The 23,150-nt window shown below is 37.8% G+C and overlaps 1 protein-coding gene across 13 annotated transcripts in view; it reads right to left on the minus strand.

The window, feature by feature from the left end:
• The window catches only part of AXDND1 (axonemal dynein light chain domain containing 1), a 198,564-nt gene that overhangs the window by 124,153 nt on the left and 51,261 nt on the right, over nucleotides 1–23,150 (minus strand). For all 13 annotated transcript variants that reach the window (XR_008523274.2, XR_010137562.1, XM_054550597.2 and 10 more), the window contains 3 exons: nucleotides 9,617–9,718; nucleotides 8,642–8,796; nucleotides 6,922–6,997 (listed from right to left, as the gene is read on the minus strand). Coding sequence is in view for 11 of the 13 variants with exons in the window: in XM_054550597.2 (XP_054406572.1) it covers nucleotides 6,922–6,997; nucleotides 8,642–8,796; nucleotides 9,617–9,718 (333 nt within the window). In the remaining 2 variants the exon portion in view is untranslated. The remainder of the gene's footprint in view (nucleotides 1–6,921; nucleotides 6,998–8,641; nucleotides 8,797–9,616; nucleotides 9,719–23,150) is intronic.

Below are 23,150 nucleotides of genomic sequence, written 5' to 3' on the forward strand. Positions count from 1 at the left end.
GAAAAATTATGTACTTATTAGGTCTTGGTTCTATTAATGTAACTGGTGTGCTAACCAACCATTCCTGGCCCAGTCACCCTAATTGTGCTGATTATACAGAATAGATTCCATTCAATAGCTCCTACCCCCTTCTGTGGGCCCAGTGTCTTGGTCCACTGGCTAGAAAGCAATCTATGGTAACTGGAGACATTGTGGATTGGGGACCTAAAGGTCAATTAGATGGAAAAGATGAAAATCAGAAATCATGGCACAAACTTCACTGGCATTGGTAGCAAGCTTTTAATGCTTCTTCTTTATACAACACCGAGATCCAATCCCAGTCTGCCGCCCAGATTGCTTGGCATGGAGCAGGCTTTAGCCTGCCTTTTCCTCTGGCATTATCTAGGGAGGAAAGGACCAATTCAAGGGACTATATAGAAGGCAGCACTCCCATTTATGAACGGCAACATCTGGGTTGGAATATTATCCAATAATAGCAATGGTAAGCGACAAAGTCGCTTTTTTTGGCAGTTAGGAAGGACCAGCTCCAGGTAAACAATAACCAATTGACCTGCAAATCTTGCCAGTTATATCACTGCATTAATCATAGCACATTGCAAACACATAATATCCCTACTTTTAGGTTTTTGATTTTTAGGTCGCATCCCTGGGCTATGGATTCCTGTTAATCTGTCTGAGCCTTGGGCTGCCACACCTGCTTTGCATTTTGTGAAACTTCTAACTCAGCTTACTCATCGTGTCCGTAGAGCCTTAAGCATGATAATTTTTGCTATTGTTTCCTTGGTCACACTAATAACTTCTGTTGTGATGTCCTCTGTAGCTTTGCATGATTCTATTCAAAGAGCTCAGTACCTGATGGATGCACACAGCCGACCAAGCGTGGCTACTTCAGAATAAAATTAACACTGAGTTACAAACTGAAGTGGTAATGTTAAAATCCACGGTCCTATGGTTAGAGGAACAAGTACAAAGCTTGCAGTTGCAGCAGCAAATGCATTGTCATTTTAATCACACTCATATTTGTGTAACCAACTTAGAATATAACCAAAGTGAGTATCTGTGGGACCTTGTGAAAGCCGATTTGCCGGGAGCTTTCATATCACCTTTGTTTTATTTTTATGTATTTATTTATTTATTTTTGAGATGGAGTCTCACTCTGTCACCCAGGCTGGAGTGCAGTGGCACGATCTTGGCTCACTGCAACCTCTGCCTCTCAGGTTCAAGCAATTCTCCAGCCTCAGCATCCTCAGTAGCTGGGATTATAGTCACCTGCCACCACACTTGGCTAATTTTTGTATTTTTAGTAGAGACAGGGTTTCACCATACTGGTCAGGCAGGTCTTGAACTCCTGACCTGAGGTGATCCACCCACCTCGGCCTCCCAAAGTGCTGGGATTACAGGCATGAGCCACAATGCCCGGCCATTACCTTTAATATTGGTGAATTGCAAAACAAAATTCTTGATTTAAATAGGCAAACTCAAGAATTTCAGCCTTCTTTTGAAGACTGGACTGAATTCCAGCAAGGCCTGGAGAGCCTCAACCCTTGGACCTATCTAAAGCACCACCTTAACATCTTATATGTAGTTCTTGGAATAATGTTGTTTTGTCTCTATCTTCTGTTCATAGTCTGTAAAATCGGATGGACCGCCAATTGGAAAATGAGAGCTGCCCAGCCTGGCCTTATATTCTTTCAATTAATACATAAACAGAAAGGGGGATATGTAGGGAGCCAAAGGCCTGTGGGACGTGACCAACTCAGCATTCCACTGGTGGCTATATGATCAAACAGCAAACTTTATCATGAATGCAGGATGTGAGCAAACTCACACTGCACCTGCCACCAAAAGGTTTGCTGAGAGACATCACTCCCTGGCGCCAGGCTCCTTGAAGTTACTTGCTGAGGAATCTAGCACCTATTGTTCAAAGGATGCAGCCTCGCAAGCCTGCTGTGAACCAAATGGCCCACTGACAATTACCAGACAATCACCCGCCCGCTTTCTCGCTATCTCTTTTGCCTAATAAATACAGAGGGCTTTGTAAAGCTCAGGGCCCTTGTGCACTAGAGGCAAGGTGCCCCCTGACCCCTTCTTCCAAATATACTCTTTTGTCTCTTGTCTTTTATTCCTGCATTTGCCCCCCTTTGTTCAGTCCCCCTAGGTGGTCTGTGCGGGTTACACTCACTGCCACCCAAGGAGATTTTCCTAATTTCTCTCCTTTTTTTTTTTTTTAGTGAGTGTCTATTTTACAGATGAAGAAGACATATGTTGGGAGAAGCAAAGCTTTACAATGTAATATACAGTAGAGCTGTCATTTTAAGCTGCACATGAAAGCAAAAGTTACTAATCTTTACCCTGCATAAGCAAATATATATTCAAAGAAGAAAAAAGTGTTCAACGTAGAAATTTTTTTTTTTACTTTAAGTTTGGGGATACATGTGCAGAACGTGCAAGTTTGTTACACAGGTATACGTGTGCCATGGTGGTTTGCTGCATCTATCAGCTCATCATCTAGGTCTTAAGCCAAGCATGCATTAGCTATTTGTCCTAAAGCCCTCCCTCCCCTTGCCCCTGCACCCTCCAACAGGCTCCAGTGGGTGGTTTTTCCCCTTCCTGTGTCCATGTGTGCTCATTGTTCAACTCCCAGTTATGAGTGAGAACATGCAGTGTTTTGTTTTCTGTTCCTGTGTTATTTTGCAGAGGATGATGGCTTCCAGCTTCATCCATGTCCCTGCAAAGGACATGATCTCATTCCTTTCTATGGCTGCATGGTATTCCATGGGGTATACGTACCACATTTTCTTTATCCAGTCTACCATTAATGGGCATTGGGTTGGTTCCATGTCTTTGTTGTTGTACATAGTGCTGCAGTAATCATACATGTGCATGTGTCTTTACAGTAGAATGATTTATCTTCCTTTGGGTATATATCCAGTAATGAGATTGCTGTCAAATGGTATTTCTAGTTCTAGATCCTTGAGGCATCACTACATTGTTTTCCACAATGGTTGAACCAATTTACATTCCCACCAACAATGTAAAGGCATTCCCATTTCTCCACAGCCTCACCAGCATCTATTGGTTCTTGACTTTTTAATAATCACCATTCTGACTGGCATGAGATGTAGCTCACTGTGGTTTTGATTTGCATTTCTCTAATTATCAGTGATGTTGAGCTTTTTTTCATGTTTGTTGGCTGCATAAATGTCTTCTTTTGAGAAATGTCTGTTTATATCCTTTGCCCACTTTTTGATGGGGTTGTTCATTTTTTTTCTTGTAAATTTGTTTAAGTTCCTTACAGATTCTGGATATTAGACCTCTGTCAGATGGATAGATTGCAAAACTTTTCTCCCATTCTGTAGGCTGCCTGTTCACTCTGATGATAGTTTCTTTTGCTATGCAGAAGGTCTTTAGTTTAATTAGATCCTATTTGTCAATTTTGGTTTTTGTTGCAATTGCTTTTGGCATTTTCATCATGAAATCTTTGCCCATTCCTATGTCCTGAAAGGTATTGCCTAGATTTTCTTCTAGGGTTTTTATTGTTTGGGATTTTAAAGTCTTTAATCCACCTTGAGTAAATTTTTATATAAGATGTAAGGAAGGGGTCAAGTGTCAGTTTTCTGCATATGACTAGCCAGTTTTCCTAGCACCATTTATTAAACAGGGAATCTTTTCTCCATTGCATGTTTTTGTCAGGTTGGTCAAAGATCAGATGGTTGTAAATGTGTGGTGTTATTTCTCAGGTCTCTGTTTTATTCCATTGGTCTATATGTCTGTTTTGGTACCAGTACCATGCTGTTTTGGTTACTGTCATCTTGTAGCATAGTTTGGAGTCAGGTAGCATGATGCCTCCAGCTTTGTTCTTTTTCTTAGGATTGTCTTAGCTATATGGGCTCCTTTTTGGTTCCATATGAAATTTAAAGTAGTTTTTTCTAATTCTGTGAAGAATGTCAATGCTAATTTGATGGGAATAGCATTGAATCTATAAATTACTTTGGGCAGTATGGCCATTTTCGCAATATTGATTTTTCCTATCCATGAGGATGGAATGTTTTTCCATTTGTTTGAGTTCTCTCTTATTTCCTTGAGCAGTGTTTTGTAGTTCTCCTTGAAGAGGTCCTTTGCATCCCTTATTGGCTGTATTCCTAGGTATTGTATTCTCTTTTTAGTAGTTATGAATGGGAGTTAATCCATGATTTGGCTCTCTGCTTGTATATTGTTGGTGTATAGAAATGCTTGTGATTTTTGCACATTGATTTTGTTTCCTGTGATTTTGCTGAAGTTGCTTATCAGCTTAAGGAGTTTTGGGGCTGAGACGATGGGGTTTTCTAAACATAGAATCATGTCATCTGCAAACAGAGATAATTTGACCTCCACCCTTCCTATTTGAATACTCTTTATTTCTTTATCTTGCCTGATTGCCCTGGCCAGAACTTCCAATACTATGTTGAATAGGAGAGGTGAGAAGTTACCCTTGTCTTTTCAAAGGGAATGCTTCCAGATTTTGCCCATTCAGTATGATATTGGCTGTGGGTTTGTCGTAAATAGCTCTTATTATTTTGAGATATGTTCTATCGATACCTAGTTTATTGAGAGTTTTTAACAAAGGGATGTTGAATTTTGTGAAAGGCCTTTTCTGCATCTATTGAGATAATCATGTGGGTTTTGTCATTGGTTCTGTTTATGTGATGGATTACATTTATTGATTTGTATATGTTGAATCACCCTTGCATCCCAGGGATAAAGCTGACTTGATCATGGTGGATAAGCTTTTTGATGTGCTGCTGGATTCGGTTTGCCAGTATTTTATTGAGGATTTTCGCATCGATGTTCATCAGGGATACTGGCCTGAAGTTTTCTTTTTTTGTTGTGTCTCTGCCAGGTTTTGGTATCAGGATGATGCTGGCCTCATAAATGAGTTAGGGAGGAGTCCCTCCTTTTCAATTGTTTGGAATAGTTTCAGAAGAAATGGTAACAGCTCTTCTTTGTACCTCTGGTAGAATTCGGCCGTGAGTCTGTGTGGTCCTTGGCTTTTTTTGGTTGGTAGGTTATTAATTACCAAGCAAATGGAAAGCAAAAAAAGCAGGGGTTGCAATACTAGTCTCTGACAAAGTAGACCTTAAACCAACAAAGATCAAAAAAGACAAAGAAGGGCGTTACATAATGGTAAAGGGATCAATCCAATGAAAGAGCTAACTACCCTAAATATGTATGCACCCAACACAGAAGCACTCAGTTTCATAAAACAAGTTCTTAGAGACCTACAAAGAGACTTAGACTCCCACAATAGTAGTGGGAGACTTTAACACCCCACTGTCAATATTAGACAGATTGAAGAGACAGAAAATTAACAAGGATATTCCAGACTTGAACTCAGCTCTGGATCAAGCAGACCTAATAGACATCTACAGAACTCTCAACCCCAAATCAACAAATCTTCTCAGTGCCACATGACACTTATTCTAAAATCATCCACATAATTGGAAGTAAAACACTCATCAGAAAATGCAAAAGAACTGAAATCATAACAGTCTCCCAGACCACAGTGCAACCAAATTAGAACTCAGGATTAAGAAACTCACTCAAAACCATACAACTGCATGGAAATTGAACAACCTGCTCCTGAATGACTCCTGGGTAATAATGAAATTAAGGCAGAAATGAAGAAGTTCTTTGAAACCAATGAGAACAAAGAGACAACATACCAGAATGTCTGGGACACAGCTAAAGCAGTGTTAAGATGGAAATTTATAGCACTAAATGCCCACATCAGAAAACTAGAAGGATCTCAAATCAACACCCTAACATCACAATTAGAATAGCTGGAGAAGCAAAAGCAAACAAATCCAAAAGCTAGCAGAAGGCAAGAAATAACTAAGATCAGAGCAGAACTGAGGGAGATAGAGACATGAAAAACCCTTCAAAGAATCAATGAATCCAGGAGCTATTTTTTTTTTTTTAAATTAACAAAATAGACCACTAGCTAGACTAAAAAAGAAGAGAGAAGAATCGAATAGACACAGTAAAAAATGATAAAGGAGAAATCACCACTGACCCCACAGAAATACAAACTACCATCAGAGAATACTATAAACACCTCTATGCAAATAAACTAGAAAATCTAGAAGAAATGGATAAATTCCTGGACACATCACCCTCCCAAGACGAAACCAGGAAGAAGTCGAATCCCGGAACGACCAATAACAAATTCCTGATTTCTTTTCTAGCAGCCTAACTTAATTTGACCCAAAAATCTGAAATAGAACTGAGAATATTTAAGCATATTTTTAAAAGTCCCTGAGCACTTGCTTTTTTCCTTGTTGTTCATAAAACTTAACATTGCATTTTTTTTTTTTTTTTTTTTGAGATGGAGTCTCGCTGTGTCGCACAGGCTGGAGTGCAGTGGTGCAATCTCAGCTCACTGCAACCTGTGACTCCCTGGTTCAAGTGATTCTCCTGCCTCAGCCTCTGAGTAGCTGGGATTACAGGCGTGAGCCACCGTGCCCAGCCCCTAATATGGCATTTTTAAAGAATGAGATGTGGTCAGGCATGGTGACTCACACCTGTAATCCCAACACTTTGGGAGGCCGAGGTGGGCGGATCACTTCAGGTCAGGAGTTCAAGACCATCCTGGCCAACATAGTGAAACCTTGTATCTACTACAAATACAAAAATTAGGCAGGCATGGTGGCACATGCGTGTAATCCTAGCTACTTGGGAGGCTGAGGCAGGAGAATCGCTTGAACTCAGGAGGTGGAGGTTGTAGTGAACCAAGATCACACTACTGCGCTCCAGTCTGGGCGACAGCGAGTGAGACAACGTCTCAAAAAAAAAAAAGGATGAGATGTGACTCAGCTGTAGGTCAGGAATGCCAAGTTTACAACCAGCACTTTGATTGCCAAGCTCTTTATTAAAAAGTCTTACCTTCTGCCACTGTTTGAAGTCTAAAAGAACTGAATCAAATATATTTCCCTTATTAGGGGATAAAATGTCTTTTTCACTGAAAGAAGAAAAAAGAAAAAGAGAAACGTCTCAGAACAAGGCATAAACAAAATCATCAGTTCATACACTAAAGACTAAACAACTAACATATTTCTCCTCAATAATTTTGAAGCACACCTTCCAGGTCCAGCCCCTCTCCCCACAGGTATTTATCATTAAATTTGTAAACATAAATTCAGATTCTATTCAGACCTGAGCAATCAAGTTACAGGGCCATGGGCCACAAGAGTATTTTTTTTAAAGGGTGGTCTCTTGAGTCTTGAGAATTAAAAACCAGATCATTATCAGAAGAAGATCTGTTGAATGCAGCTGTCAAAGCAATATATAAATAGAAAGCCTTTACAGTAATTAAGACTCAACATTTAAGCCAGGAATCCCAACTTCTGGTAGAAAACAATTTCCTTTAATGACTCTGAGGTCTCACAAGGTGAAAGCTATTGATAAATAAGTTTCTGAAGCTAAAGAGACTAGAACTATGGCCACCCATGCATGCCTCCCAGCTAAGGATGAACAAACAATAGAAATGGGTACACGGCAGGAGCAGCCAGCTTGGAGACATATCAGCTTCAGCTTCCAGAACTTCCAAATCTACTAATGGGGAAACCTTTAAGGGGGTATGAAAAACTGAAACCATTATTCTCAATTTGAAATGGAAATGGTACCTAACAGACAAAGCATCTTAAAATTAAAAAAAAAAAAAAAAAAACCTTAGAAATCATCTAGTCCAGGCCTCAACAGACAAAGCATCTTAAAGTTAAAAAACAACAACACAACAATAACAAACAAACAAAAACCTTAGAAATCATCTAGTCCAGGCCGGGCATGGTGGCTCATGCCTGTAATCCCAGCACTTTGGGAGGCCTAGGTGGGTGGATCTCCTAAGGCCAGGAGTTCGAGATCAGCCTGGCTAACATGGTGAAACCCTGTCTGTACTAAAAATACAAAAATTAGCCGGTTGTGGTGGCGCATGCCTGTAATCCCAGCTACTTGGGAGGCTGAGGTGGAAGAATCGCTTGAACCCAGGAGATGGAGGCAGCAGTGAGCCGAGATTGTGCCACTGCACTCCAGCTTGGGCAACAGAATGAGACCAAGTCTCAAAAAAAATAAAATTAAATTAAAAAAAAGAAATCTAGTCCAGACTGCATCCAAAGTATAGATTCCCACTAACCTTGGCTGTGAATTAGCCATCTGACCTCAACTTAACTACTTTATTAGCAGCTTCTTTCATTGTCAGATTTCTCTAATCATTGCAAAGTATGATATCCAATCAAAACCACCTCCCTCTAACGGTCACCCATTGGTTTTACGTCTCTTCATATGATTTGCAGATGGATCCAAATACTCAAGTTTGCCAAAGTAATGAAATAAGTTGACTTTATTTCAAAAAGAGAGAAAAGAAAAAGAACTGGACTCAAATGGGAACAGCAGCAGTTGAGCAGGGGGATCAGGATGGACTAGAGAGATACTTAGCACTAGAAACCACAGGACTATAGCAGGATTGTGCCTTCATAGGGACTGCTCCCCAAAATCAATGTTAGAGTGATTACAAGGTAAAAGACAGAAGGAGGAACAAGGAGAATTTGACTGAGTTATCAGACATGATATAAGTATAATCAGAAAAACAAGATTCTTGGTGACTCACTTGAAGAACTCCTGCCATTTGATAAGCCCATCCTTAACAATTTTCAGTGTCTCACTTGTAGACTCTTCCATTTGTTCTACCTCTTGTTTAAATTTATTCACTAAGTTTCTCCATTTTTGTGTCAACCTCTGCAGCAGTGCAAGGTCTTCAGTGTCCTAGGTAAAATGCATAGAATCAAATAATATATTCATTTATGTATATAACAAATAGTCATTAACATATACCAGGCCATTATTAATATTGTAATACTAGAGAAATTCATAGAAGATTGATTAAAAATTGAAAAGTTACACTACTACACTGTTCATTTGGTGATGAATTTTCCATGGTACATAAAGTATTAAGAGACAAGATTTTTTTTCCTTTGCAACATGAACCCAATGTTTCCATAGGACTTTCACAGGGGCAGTGTGGTGTGCTAGACAGAACAGGAACCAAGAAGCCAAACCAAACCAAAAGTGAATTGTAGCTATTACTGGCTGTGTAACCTTGGGCAATGTTATCTAATCTATTTGGGATTTTTATTATCCATAAAGACCCTAATATCTATCTCACAGAATTGTCTTAAGAGTTAAATGAAATGACTAGTTTAAATGCCTTGACTCGGTAGAAACATGCTAAATGCCCTCCTTTTCTATCTAGTGTGCTCACTGAATTTTCCCATAAAATTGATAATGCAACTATTTCAAAAAACACAGCTATTTACTTTTCTTACTTTAACCGTGAATCAATAGGATCATAATTGTATGAGTAACCTTGTAGTGTTATTAAACTTAAATTGCTTTAATTAGAAGACAAATATAGAGAAATAAGAGCCTTTATTCACCTTCCCATAGATTTTTCATTGTGTACACAATAAGCACTAATATAAAATGAAATTTTTAAAATCAATAAATTTAACAAAGGCATCTTACAGTCTCAACCCTCACCACTTGGCACCTTTTTTTCCCATAACTGAAGATAATTGAACTTTACCTTGTTTGACAGCAGTATGATGAAATGCTTAGTGTATTTATTCCAGCCTTTTTCATTAAGGTAAAGTCTTCTAGCCAATATGACTCTATTTCTTTCAATTACCTATAAAAATAATGTACTATAATCAGGAACCTAAAACATTAGCAAACCACTATAATTTATTACAGTGATTTCATATATCAATTTTTCATCGAATCATTAACTCAACTAAAATTTCTTGTTTAAATCATTAACACGAATTACAAATTCATTTTCCACTGAACTGGAACCAAATTGAAGTATAGCGTATAGCAAAACTTCTCCAAAAATTTGATCTCAAGACCCCTTTATACAAAAAATGTTATCTCAAGACCCCTTTATACTCTCAAGTGCTTTTATTTATATGGAATGCATCTATTGATATTTACTGTATTGGAAATTAAACTAGATTTTTTTTTTTCTGAGACAGTGTCTTGCTCTGTCACCCAGGTTGCAGTACAGTGGCGTGATCTCAGCTCACTGCAAGCTCCAACTCCCGGGTTCACACCATTCTCCTGCCTCAGCCTCCCGAGTAGCTGGGACTACAGGCGCCCACCACGATGCCTGGCTAATGTTTTGTATTTTTAGTGGAGATGAGGTTTCACCATGTTAGCGAGGATGGTCTCTATCTCCTGACCTCGTGATCCGCCTGCCTTGGCCCCCCAAAGTGCTGGGATTACAGGCGTGAGCCACCACGCCTGACGGAAATTAAACTAGATTTAAAACATGTATTTGTTAATCACTTAAACATTAACAAACCCATTACATATTAACATAAATAGCATCTTTATTTTTTAAAATTTTGTTAAATTAGTAAAAAGAGTGCTATTGTTTTACATTTTTACAAATCTAATGTTTGCCTTAGAAGAATAGAGCTAGATTCTCATTTGCTTCTGCATTCAATCTGTTAGAATATACCACATCATATAGCTGCTAGAAAAATCCACTGCATACTCTTAATAAAAGAATGAGAATGAAAAAGGCAAACAACATTTTAGTATTATAATGAAACTAATTTTGATTTCATGAAGCTCTTAAAAGGGTCTCATGGACGCCCCCCACCACCACAGGGGGTCCCTGGGCCATACTTTGAGAACCACTAATATAAGAAATCAACTGCATAGTCATTGAATGAAATACTGTTCTAGACACTGTGGAAATAGACATGGACAAAAGAGATAAAGTCCTTATTTTCAGGGAATTGACATTCTAGCTGTCACTTCAGTTAGAAGAGACTCTAGGGGTGATCTAACACAAAGCTCATCAATGCAAGGAATTCTACAGAAACCTCTACCAGGGGCCAGCTCTCTACTGTTGAAATACTTCTAGTGTGAGGGATCTCACTTTTCTTCTTTTTTCTCCACTGAACATGTCTAGCTCAAATCTGTTTCTTACATCATGTATTTACTGTCACGATTGTTTCCTCTGAACATGTCAATGTGCCCTTAAAAATTCTGCATCAGAATGGAACACTGTATTCTAGATGAGGTCTGATCATTTCAGAGAAAAATGAGACAATGATCTCCTTCTATTCTCTTTACTTCTAATCTTGAAAAAGTCCAGCATTGTTTTGGGAATCATTTCATGCAGTTGCCTTACAGCGAATCCACAGTTACTTCAATGTCACAAATCTTTTTTTTTTTTTTTTTAACATGGATTGCTCTTACATTGGGTCTCCTCCTTTAGGTGGCTGCCCTGAGTTTTGTTCGTCTTTTGTCTCTGAAGATGGTATATAATGGAAATTGGGAGTTCAGGCTCTGGGATCAGACTTGCTAGGTTCACCATTTATTAGCTATGTGAATTTAGGCAAATTACCTCTCTGAGTCCTCATATGAAAAATGTGGGTAATGATAGTACTATTTCAAGGGATTACTGTAAGAACTATGCTAATTATTCCCTTAGCAAAATATCTAACACATAGTAATAACTGAATAAATAATTGCTGCTTCTTTTTTAAAAATAATATCATGGTAATTATTAATGTTAATCATATTAATAAGATTAATGTATACATTTATCCCTACTAACATTTCATTTGTCTGGAAAGGCTCACCATTCTCAATTGTTTAGATATTTGAATCTCATAAAGTTTTATGGGCAGGAACTTTGTCTCAATTATTTTTATTTTACCAACCAGTACATGGCATAATGTCTGACACATAACACATACTCAAAGTTTATTTTAAAAAATTAGTAGATCCTCAAAAATTATGCTTCATAGTCAAAAAATTAATATATATTTGTTAAAACAAAGTCAAACAATATAGAAGTATAAAGTAAATTTCAAAATTCCCACCAGCTCACCCAACCCTAACATTCAACTAACCAAAGGTAATCTGTCTTATTAGTTTGCTGTTCTCTTAGTGAAGATTTTGTGTGTGTGCATATATAAACTATATATAGTTCTTTTTGTTTGTTTTTTGTTTTTTGTTTTTTTTTTGGACTGATTCTCACTCTGTGGCCCAGGCTGGAGTGCAGTGGCGTGATTTCAGCTTACTGCAACCTCTGCCTCCCAGGTTCAAGTGTTTCTCCTGCCTCAGCCTTCTGAATAGCTGGGATTACAGGCATGGGCCACCATGCTGGCTAATTTTTGTATTTTTTTTAGTAGAGACGGGGTTTCACCATGTTGGCCAGGCTGGTCTCAAACTCCTGACATCAGGCCATCCACCCACCTCAGCCTCCCAAAGTGCTGGGATTACAGGCTTGAGCCACTGCACTTGGCCACATAGTTATTTCTATGCTTGCGATAGTTTTTATTAAATGTTCTCCTATCCTTTTATATTATTCTAAAACTTGCTGTTTCTTTTACTTATCATAGCCATCTTTGCACATACATATATATCTACAACATTCTTTTAAACAGCTCCTTAGTATTCTACTGTTTGAATAACTATAATTTCCCTTCTGATGGATATTTAGATTATTTCAATATTTTTGTAACCACAAGTAATGTTGAAATGAACATCCATATTCTTATTCACTTGTATTAGTATTTCTTAGGAATGGAATGACTTCTTGCCTGTGTGATTGGTTAATCAAACAGGTACAAATTTAAAATACTGTTAGCCTCTATAAAAATTTCTAAAATGGTTATATCAATATATATGCCCATCAATAGTACATGCAAATGTTCCTGTTTATCATCTGTTTATGTTTGCCAATATGCTAAGCTAAAAATGTTATCTGATTATTTGGTATGTTCCATCTTATTGATGATTGGTGAGGCTGAACATATTTTCATATATTTATTAGCTATTTGAATTTCTTACTCTGAATTATCTGTTTATAGTCTGTGCCCACTGTTTTGCTGGATTATTTTACCTTTAAAATTTATTTATTCGATCACTTTAGTAATAGTAACTGTACAAACATTTTCTCCCAGTTTGTTATTTGCTTTTATTTCTAGTGATTGTCACTGAATGGAAGTTTTAAATTTTAAGACTTCCCGTCATACTTAGAAAGAGCTTTGGCCGGGCGCAGTGGCTCACTCCTATAATCCCAGCACTTTGGGAGGTTGAGGCAGGCAGATCACAAGGTCAGGAGTTTGAGACCAGCCTGACCAACATGGTAAAACCCCGTCTCTACTAAAAATACAAAAATTATCTGGGCGTGGTGGCATGTGCCTGTAGTCCCAGCTACTTGAGAGGCTGTGGCAGGAGAATCGCTTGAACCCGGGAGGCAGAGGTTGCAGTGAACCGAGATTGTGCCACTGCATTCCAGCCTGGGTGACAGAGTGAGACTCCGTCTCAAAAAAAAAAAAAAGAACTTCCACATTTCTCTCTTTAAACACACACACACATATTTGAGACAGGGTCTCACTCTGTCACCCACACTGGAGTGCAGTAGTGCGATCTCAGCTCACTGCAGCCTCAACCTCCCTCCCTGCTTTTGCCCAGCACAAAGCACATGGAAAATTTTCCCCAAACTCATGGTTTTTACACTGGAAAAAGTGAGATCAAGATGGACAACAAGCTTCCTCATCATGTTGATTCCTTGGCAGGAGACCCCATCATGTTGACTCCTTGGTAGGAGACCCCATCATGTTGATTTCTTGGCAGGGAACCATCACAAGTGCCTGAAGAGATAAATATGCCTGAGGACAGGCAGAGACACAGGGTAGAAGAAGGACTACCATCCCCAGCCTGGAAACTTTGCTCTGCAACTCAGCCAAAGGAGACTCCATGTGAGAGAGGCTTATCAACAGCACCATGCTGTGTGAGGTTCATTCCACAGATTCCCTGGGCACTAGCCCCTAGCCATCCTTCTCACACTGCAGAGATATTGCCTTTGGAAACTCCCCTACATGGGAAGGGTAGCACTTCAATCCTTTACTAGAGTTGAGGTGAACCTGAGTTTAAAGCACCATGTAGTGCTGAAAGGGAGGCAGCAACCTTAAGATCTGCTAAGCAAAAATAGCCAATCAAACATAAAACAAGCCAGACAGAGAAGACTAGAATAAATAACTAACCCTTCAATGCAAAGTAATAGACATACATTCATAAGAAACAACAGCAAACAGGGAACCATGATCTCCCCAAATGGACAAAGCAAGGAACAAGTGAGTGACTCTAACACGTGAGCTCTCTGATGAAGAATTCAAAACTACAGTTTTAAGAAAACCCAGTGATCTCCAAGATAACCCAGAAAAGCAATTCAGAAATTTATCAGAGAAATGTAACAAAGAGATTGAAATAATAAAAAAAAAAACCTACTGGAATTGAGAAATACATTTGCTGAACTGAAAAATTCATCAGAGGTTCTCAACAGCAGAATGCATGAAGAAGAGGAAAGAATCGGTGAACCCAAATACAGGCTACTTGTACACAATCGGAGGAGAAAAAAGGATAGAAAGAAACAAGAATCTGCCCGGCACGGTGGCTCACGCCTGCAATGCTAGCACTTTGGGAGGCCGGGGCAGGTGGATCACCTGAGATCAGGAGTTTGAGACCAGTCCGGCTAACATGGCGAAACCCCGTTTCTACTGAAAATATTTAAAAAATTAGCCAGGCATGGTGGCACGTGCCTGTAATCCCAGCTACTCAGGAGACTGAGGCAGGAGAATCACTTGAACCTGGGAGGCAGAGGTTGCAGTGAGCCGAGATCGTGCCACTGCACTCCAGCCTGGGCGACAGAGCCAGACTCTGTCTCAAAAAAAAAAAAAAAAGATAATAGAAAACTTTCAAAAACTTAAGATATGAATGTCCAGTTATAGGAAGGTCTGAGAGCACCAAACAGATGTGACCCAAACAAGACCACCCAAGGCATACGATAACAAACTCTCAAAGGCCAAGAACAAAAAGATGATACTAAAAGTAGCAAGAGTAAAGAAGCAAATAACATGTTAAGGAGCTCCAACTTACCTGGCAACAGAATTCTCAGTGGAAACCATACAGGGCAGGAAGGAGAGAAATGACATTTTCAAAGTGCTATAAGAAAACAAACAAACAAACAAAACCCTGCTATCCAAGAATACTATATCCAGCAAAGTTATTCTTTAAATATAAAGGAGAGATAGTCTTTCCGAAACACAAGCTGAGAGAATTTACCATCACCAGACCTCTCTTACAAGAAATGCTATCGGGAGTTCTTCAATCTAAAAGAAAAAAACACCAACATGTAAAAAAAAAACTTTGAAGGTATAAAACCCACTGGTAAAATGATCTACACAGACAAATATAGAATATGCTAATACTGTAACTGTGGTGTGCAATGCACTCATAACTCTAATATGAAGCCTAAAAGACAAATCTATCAAAAACAATAATAGCTACAGCAGCTTCTTAAGAGATGGGTAATGTACAAATATGTAAATGCAAATAACTAAAAGTCAAAATGTTGAGAATAGAGTTAAAATGTATTTTTTTCATTTTTTATTTGCTTCTATTCTTCTTTTGTAATCTAAGATAAATTGTCATCTCTTTTTTTAAAAAACCCTGTTATACAATGTTTTTTGTAAGCTTCATGGTAACCACAATGCAAAAACCTATAATAGATTCACTTAAAAAAAGGCAACAAATTAAAACATAATATCAAAGATAATCACTTAATCACAAAGGAAAACAGTGAGAAAGGAAAAGAGGAGTTATAAAACAAGATAAAAAGCAACAAAATGGGAGTAGTAAATCCTTACTTATCAATAATAACACTGAATGTAAATGAACTCAATTATCCAATTAAAAGATACAGAATGGCTGAATGGATAAAGAAACAAGACCCAACAATATCTGTCTACACAAAATCCACTCAACTATAATAACACATACATACCAAAAGTTTATGAGTAGAAAAAGATATTCCATACAATTGGAAACCAAAAGAGAGCAGGAGTAGCTATATTTATATCAGATAAAATAGGTTACAAATCAAAGACTGTAAAAAAAAAAGGTTACTATATAATTATAAAGGATTCAATTCAGCAAAAAGATATAACAATTATAAAGAAGGTGTAACAATTATACACCCAACACTGGAGCTCCAAACTATACAAAGCAAACATTAACAGATATAAAGGGAGAGATGGCCAGGCACAGGGGCTCACACCTGTAATCCCAGCACTTTGGGAGACTAAGGTGGGCGGATCACTTGAGGTCAGAAGTTCGAGACCAGCCTGGCCAACATGGTGAAATCCTGTCTCTACTAAAAACACAAAAATTAGCCAAGCATGGTGGCAGGTACCTGTAATCCCAGCTACTTGGGAGACTGAGGCAGGAGAATTATTTGAACCCAGGAGGCGGAGGTTGCAGTGAGCTGAGACTGCACCACTGCACTCCAGCCTGGGCAACAGAGTGAGATTTCATCTCAAAGAAAAGAAAAAAGAGGAGAGACAAAATGTAATATAATAATAGTAGGGGATTTTAACACCCTTTTCAGTAACGGACAGACAAGAAATCAACAACAAAAAAAATGGAGTTAAACTACACACTGGACCTAATAGGCCTAACTGACATTTACAGAACATTTCACCCATCTGTTAAGGAATACACATTCTTTTTGTCAGCAGATGAAACATTCTCTAGAATATACCATATCTTAGGCCACAAAACAAGTCTGAAGAAATTCAAAAAAGTAGAAATCATATAGAGTATTTTTTCTGACCACAATGATGGAATAAAACTTGAAATCAATAACAGGAGGAATCTTGGATACTTCATTAAACACACAGAAATTAAATAACATTTTACAGAATGACCAATGGTCAATGTAGGAATCAAGAACAAAATGAAAAATTGTCTTGAAATAAATGAAAATGTAAATACAGCATACAAAAATCTATGGGATACAGTAAAAGCAGTATGAAGAGATAAGTTTATAACAATAAATTCCTATATCAAAATGATAGAAAGATGGGAAATAACCTAACAATGCACCTCAAGGAACTAGAAAAGCAAGAACAAACCAAAACTAAAATTAGTAGAAGGAAAGAAATAATACAGATAACAGCAGAAATAAATAAAATTGAGACAATAAATACAAAGAATCAATGAAAGGAAAAGCTGGTGTTTTTTTTTTTTTTCTCTTTTGAGATGGAGTTTCGTTCTTGTTGCCCAGGCTGGAGTACGATGGCACAATCTTGGCTCACTGCAACCTCTGCCTCCCGGATTCAAGAGATTCTCCTGCCTCAGCCTCCCAAGTAGCCGGGATTACAGGCGCCTGCCACCATGCCTGGCTAATTTTTTTGTATTTTTAGTAGAGACAGAGTTTTACCATGTTGGCCAGGCTGGTCTCAAACTCCTGACCTCAGGTGATCCACCCACTCTGACCTCCCAAAGTGCTATGATAACAGGCGTGAGCCACTGCACCCAGCAGCTGAAAAGTTGGTTTTTCGAAAAGATAAGCAAAATCAATAAAGCTTTAGCTAGACTAAATAAGAAAAAAGATAAAGGTCCAGGCATGGTGGCTCATGCCTGTAATCCCAACTTTTGCAGGCCGAGGCAGGTGGATCACTTTAGGCCAGGAGTTTAAGACCAGCCTGGCCAACATGGTAAAATCCCATCTCTACTAAAAATACAAAAATTAGCCAGGCATGGTGGTGCACACCTGTATTCCCAGCTACTCAGGAGGCTGAGGCACAAGAATCACTTGAACCCAGGAGGCAGAGGTTGCAGTGAGCTGAGATTATGTCACCCCACTACACTACAGCCTGGGTGACAGAGCAAGACTCTGTCTCAAAAAAAAAAGGAAAAGAAAAAGAAAAGGAAGGAAGGAAGGAAGGAAGGAAATCACAGAGAACCACAAAAGACTGCAAATAACCAAAGCAATCTTGTGCAAAGAGAACAAAGCAGGAGGCATCACACTACCTGACTTCAAAATTTACTACAAAGCCATAGTAAACAAATCAGCATGGTAATGGCATAAAAGCAGACATATAGACCAATGCAATAGAATATAGAACCTGGATATAAATTCATGCATTTATAGCCAACCATCTTTGACAAAGAAGGAAGGAAGGAAGGAAGGAAAGAAGGAAGGAAGGAAGGAAGGGATACTCAAATAAAATACGAAATGAAAAAGAAGATATAACAACTGAGACCACAGGAATACAAAGAAGCATTAGACACTTATAAACAACTATACATAAACAAATTGGAAAACCTAGGGCTGGACATGGTAGTTCACGCCTGTAATCCCAGTACCTTGGGAGGGTGGGGCAGGCAGATCACTTGAGGTCAGGAGTTCAAGGCCAGACTGGCCAACATGGTGAAACCGTCTCTACTAAAAATACAAAAATTCATCACGTGTGGTGGCGGGCACCTGTAATCCCAGCAACTCAGGAGGCTGAGACGCGAGAATTGCTTGAACCTGAGAAATGGAGGTTGCAGTGAGCCAAGATTGTGCCACTGCACTCCAGCCTGGGGGAAAATGGAAAAAAAAAAAAAAGGAAAACCTCAATAAACCAATAACAAGTAATGAGATCAAAGCCATAACACAAAGTCTCCCATCAAAGAAAATCCCAGGACCTAATGGCTTCATAGTTGAATTCTACCAAGTATTTGAAGAAGAACTAATATCAATTCAACATAAACTCTTCAAAAAATTTGAATAGGAAGGAATACTTCCAAACTCATAAGGCATTACCCTGATATCAAAACCAGACAAGAACACAACAAAAAAAAAGAAAACTACAGGCCAATATCATGGATGAACATAGATGTAAACATCCTCAACAAAATATAAGCAAACCAAATTCAACAACATGTTAGAAAAGATCATTCACCATGATCAAGTGGGATTCATCTCAGGGATATGAGGATGGTTCAACATGTGCACATCAATAAATGTGATACATCACATTAACAGAACCAAGAATAAGAAGCATAGCATCATTTCAATAGAAGCTGAAAAAGCACTTGATAACATTCAACATCCCTTTATGATAAAAACCCTCATCAAATTTAGTATAGAAGAAACATACCTCAAAATAAAAGAAAGCCATATATGGCAAACCCACAGTTAACATTGTACTGAACAGGGAAAAATTAACGGCCTTTCCTGTAAGGTCTAGAACAAGACAAGGATACCCATTTTCACCACTTTTATTCCTGGAAGTCCTGGACAGAGCAATTATGCAAGAGAAAGAAATAACAGGCTTCCAAATTGAAAATAAAGAAATCAAATTAGCCTCATTCACAAAAGACATAATCTTATACTTTAAAAAAGCCTAAAGACTCCACCAAAAACCTGTTAGAACTGAAAAACAAATTCAATAAATTTCAAGTATACAAAATCAACATACAAAAATCAGTAGGATTTATATATACCAATTGCAAACAATCTGAAGATGAAATCAAGAAAGCAGTTCTATTTAAAATAGCAATAAATAATATAAAATACCCAAATTTGGAAAAGAAGTAAAAGATCTATACAAGGAACACTATAAAACTCTGATGAAAAAAAGACATAAAAAATGGAAATATATTCCATGCTCATAGACTGGAAGAACTAATATTGTTAAATGGCAATACTACCCAAAGAAATTTGCAGATTCAATGCAAGCCCTCTTAAAATACCAATGGCATTCTTCACAGAATCTTTTTTTTAAATCCTAAAATCTATATGGAACCACAAAAGGCCCCAAATAACCAAAGCAATCCTGTGCAAAAAGAACAAAGCAGGAGGGGCATCACACTACCTGACTTCAAAATTTAGTACAAAGCCATAGTAAACAAATCGGCATGGTAATGGCATAAAAGCAGACATATAGACCAATGTAACAATAAAACTAGACCCCCTATTTCTCACCATATACAAAAATCAAATCAAAATGGATTAAAGACTTAAATCTAAGACCTGAAACTAAAACTCCTTGAAGAAAACATTGAGGAAACACTCTAGGACATTGGTTTGGGCAAAGATTTTCCGTGTAAGACCTCAAAAGCACAGGTAACCAAAGCAAAAAGAAAGAAAAAGCAATTACATCAAGCTACAAACCTTCTGCACAGTAAAGGAAACAATCAACAAAGTGAAGAGAAAACCTACAGAGATAGAGAAAATATTTGCAAACTATCTATCTGACAAGGGAGTTACAACCAGAATTTATAAGGAGCTCAAACAACTCAATAGCAAAAAAAAAAGGAGATAATCTGATTTTAAAATGGGCAAAAGATCTGAATAGATATTTCTCCAAAGAAGACATACAAATGGCCAACAGGTATGTGAAAAAATGCTCAACATCAGTAATCATCAAAGAAATGCAAATCAAAACTACAATGAGATATAATCTCACCCCAGTTAAAATGGATTGTATCAAAAAACAGGCAACACAGATGCTTGCAAAGATGTGGAGAAAGGAGAACTCTTCTATAAAAGGGCCATATATGCAAGGAAGTTTCCAAATGCCGAAGGAGCTGAGAAACCAAAAACCAAGGCAGACAAATCCAGTTTGCAGGTAACGGGTGTTTTATTGGGGAAACTAACAGAAGCATGGTCTTGGGTAGCCACAAGACAGGTAGATCTTTGCACTGTTACTCCCCAGGCTCAAGGCTTATATACCATAAAGAAAGGGTATGCTTGTTTTGTGCAACACAAAAGCAACCCTCCAAAACAGGCAAGAATGCTGTAAGCATCATAGCCTTATAATTGGTGTGATAACATCAAGGTTGCTTTGTTCTTACACTGAGAAAAGTAAATAGAAATCAGGAGGCATTCACTTTACTGGGGCTAATCAGAAGTCAACATGGCACATTAGCATTCAACATGGAGTCACTTTTGTCTCCACTTGTACGCTGTTGGTGGGAATGTAAATTAGTATAGCCACTGTGGAGAACATTACGGAGGTTCCCCAAAAAACTAAAAATAGAACTGCCATATAATCCAGCAATTAATTCCACTACTGGGTAGATGTCCTAAAGAAAGAAAATCAATATATCAAAAGATACCAGCACTATTCACAATAGCCAATATATAGAATCAACTTGAGTGCCCACCAACAAATGAATGAATAATGAAAACACAGTATATAAACCCAATGGAATATTATTCAGCCATTGAAAAATAATAAAATCCTATCATTTGCAGCAACATGGATGAAACTGGAGGTCATTTTGTTAAGTGAAATAAGCCAAGTCACAGAAACACAAAGATTGCAAGTACCCACATGTGGGAGCTAAAAGAGTGGATCACATGAAGATAGAGAGTAGATTCGTGGTTACCAGAGGCCAGGAAGGGTAGCAGAGAGAGAAGATAAAGAGAGGTTGATTAATGGGTACAAGTATACGATTTAACAGAAGAAATAAATCCTAGTGTTAGACAGATAGGTAGACTGACTATAGTTTACGACAATCTATTGCACATTCTAAAATAGCTAGAAAACAGTAAATCAAACGGATCTACCACAAAGAAAAGATAAATATTTTAGATGATGTCTATCCTAAGTACACATATTTGATCTTTACAAATTATATGAATGCATTAAATTATAAGAGGTACCCTGCTACTCGGGAGGCTGAGGCAGGAGAATGGCATGAACCCGGGAGGCAGAGGTTGCAGTGAGCAGAGATCGCGCCACTGCACTCCAGCCTGGGCAACAGGCGAGACTCCATCTCAGAAAAAAAAAAAAAAAAAAAGATGTACCCTGGAGAGAAAAGAAAGTGCATTAATGATTACCTAAGTTGAATGGGTTGTGGATAATGAGAAGCGACTGCTAAAATGTATGGAATTTCTTTTGAGGGTAATGAAGAAGTTTTCAGATTGGTTGTAGTGATGGTTTCACAGTTCTGCAAACATGCTAAAAAACATATAATTGTACACTTTAATTGGATGAATTATACGTCACAAAAGCTACTATTTTTTTGAAAATTCTCATGTAATTTCTTCTAATATGTTTATAATTACACTGTTTTTAACATTTAATTATTCCCTTCTGGGATTTACTTTTTAGTTATCTTTTTAATGAGGTAGGGATCTAAATTTTTCTTGTTTTGTTTTGTTTTTCGAGATGCAGTCTCGCTCTGTTGCCCAGGCTGGAGTGCAGTGGTGTGATCGCGGCTCACTGCAACCTCCACCTGCTGGGTTCAAGCAATTCTCGCGCCTCAGCCTCCTCAGTAGCTGGGATTACAGGCATGTGCCAACATGCCCAGCAAATTTTTGTATTTTTAGTAGAGACGGGGTTTCACCATGTTGGCCAGGCTGGTCTCGAGCTCCTGACCTCAGGTGATCCACTTGCCTTGGCCTCCCAAAGTGCTGGGATTACAGGCATTGGCCATCACGCCCAGCCGAGATCTAAATTTTTTAACAATTGAATAATCGATTGTGCCAACCCAATTTGAATACCCCATATATAGGTGAGTCTATTTCTGACCTTTCTATTCTGTTCTGTTGTATTTATCCAACACAAGTAACACATTTTCTCAGTTACTTTGACTTTATAATACATTTTGATGTCTAAAAGTACAAGTTATTTTTATTAATCTTCTTTTAAAATGTTTTATTATTCTCATATTCAGATTCTTCCAGATGGGTTTTATAAACAACTTGCCAAATTCCTAAAAATAAAATTGTTATTGAGATTTTTAGTGGAATTATATCAAATTTAAAGATTAATTTGGACAGAACTGACATCTATACAATATTGATTATTGTTCTCAACCAGTGATATGCTATACAGTTCTTTTAGTTTTCTTTTAAGTTCTTTAGTATGGTTTTAGTGTTTTCAAGATATAGGTCTCATCCCTTCTTATTAAATTTATTCCCTCTTTGCATTTCTAATGTTTATTATTGGTATATAGGTAATACGTTGGGGTTTTTTTGTATTTATCTTGTATTCATCAACCTTTATTAAAGGCTAAATAATTCAAATAATGTTTAAATTTATTTTTTTCTGGGTAGAAAATTGCATTATTTGCCCAATGTTTGTTAAAAAATTGTATATTTATCTTATATTCAGCAACATTATTAAAGGCTAATTAATTCAAATAATATTTAAATTTATCTTTGCTAGGTAGATAATTGCATTATCAGGAAATAATAGTGACTTTGACCATAATGAGATACCATCTCACACCAGTCAGAATGGCTATTA

The sequence above is a fragment of the Pongo abelii genome, chromosome 1 (assembly GCF_028885655.2).
Source record: "Pongo abelii isolate AG06213 chromosome 1, NHGRI_mPonAbe1-v2.0_pri, whole genome shotgun sequence".
NCBI lineage: Eukaryota > Metazoa > Chordata > Mammalia > Primates > Hominidae > Pongo > Pongo abelii.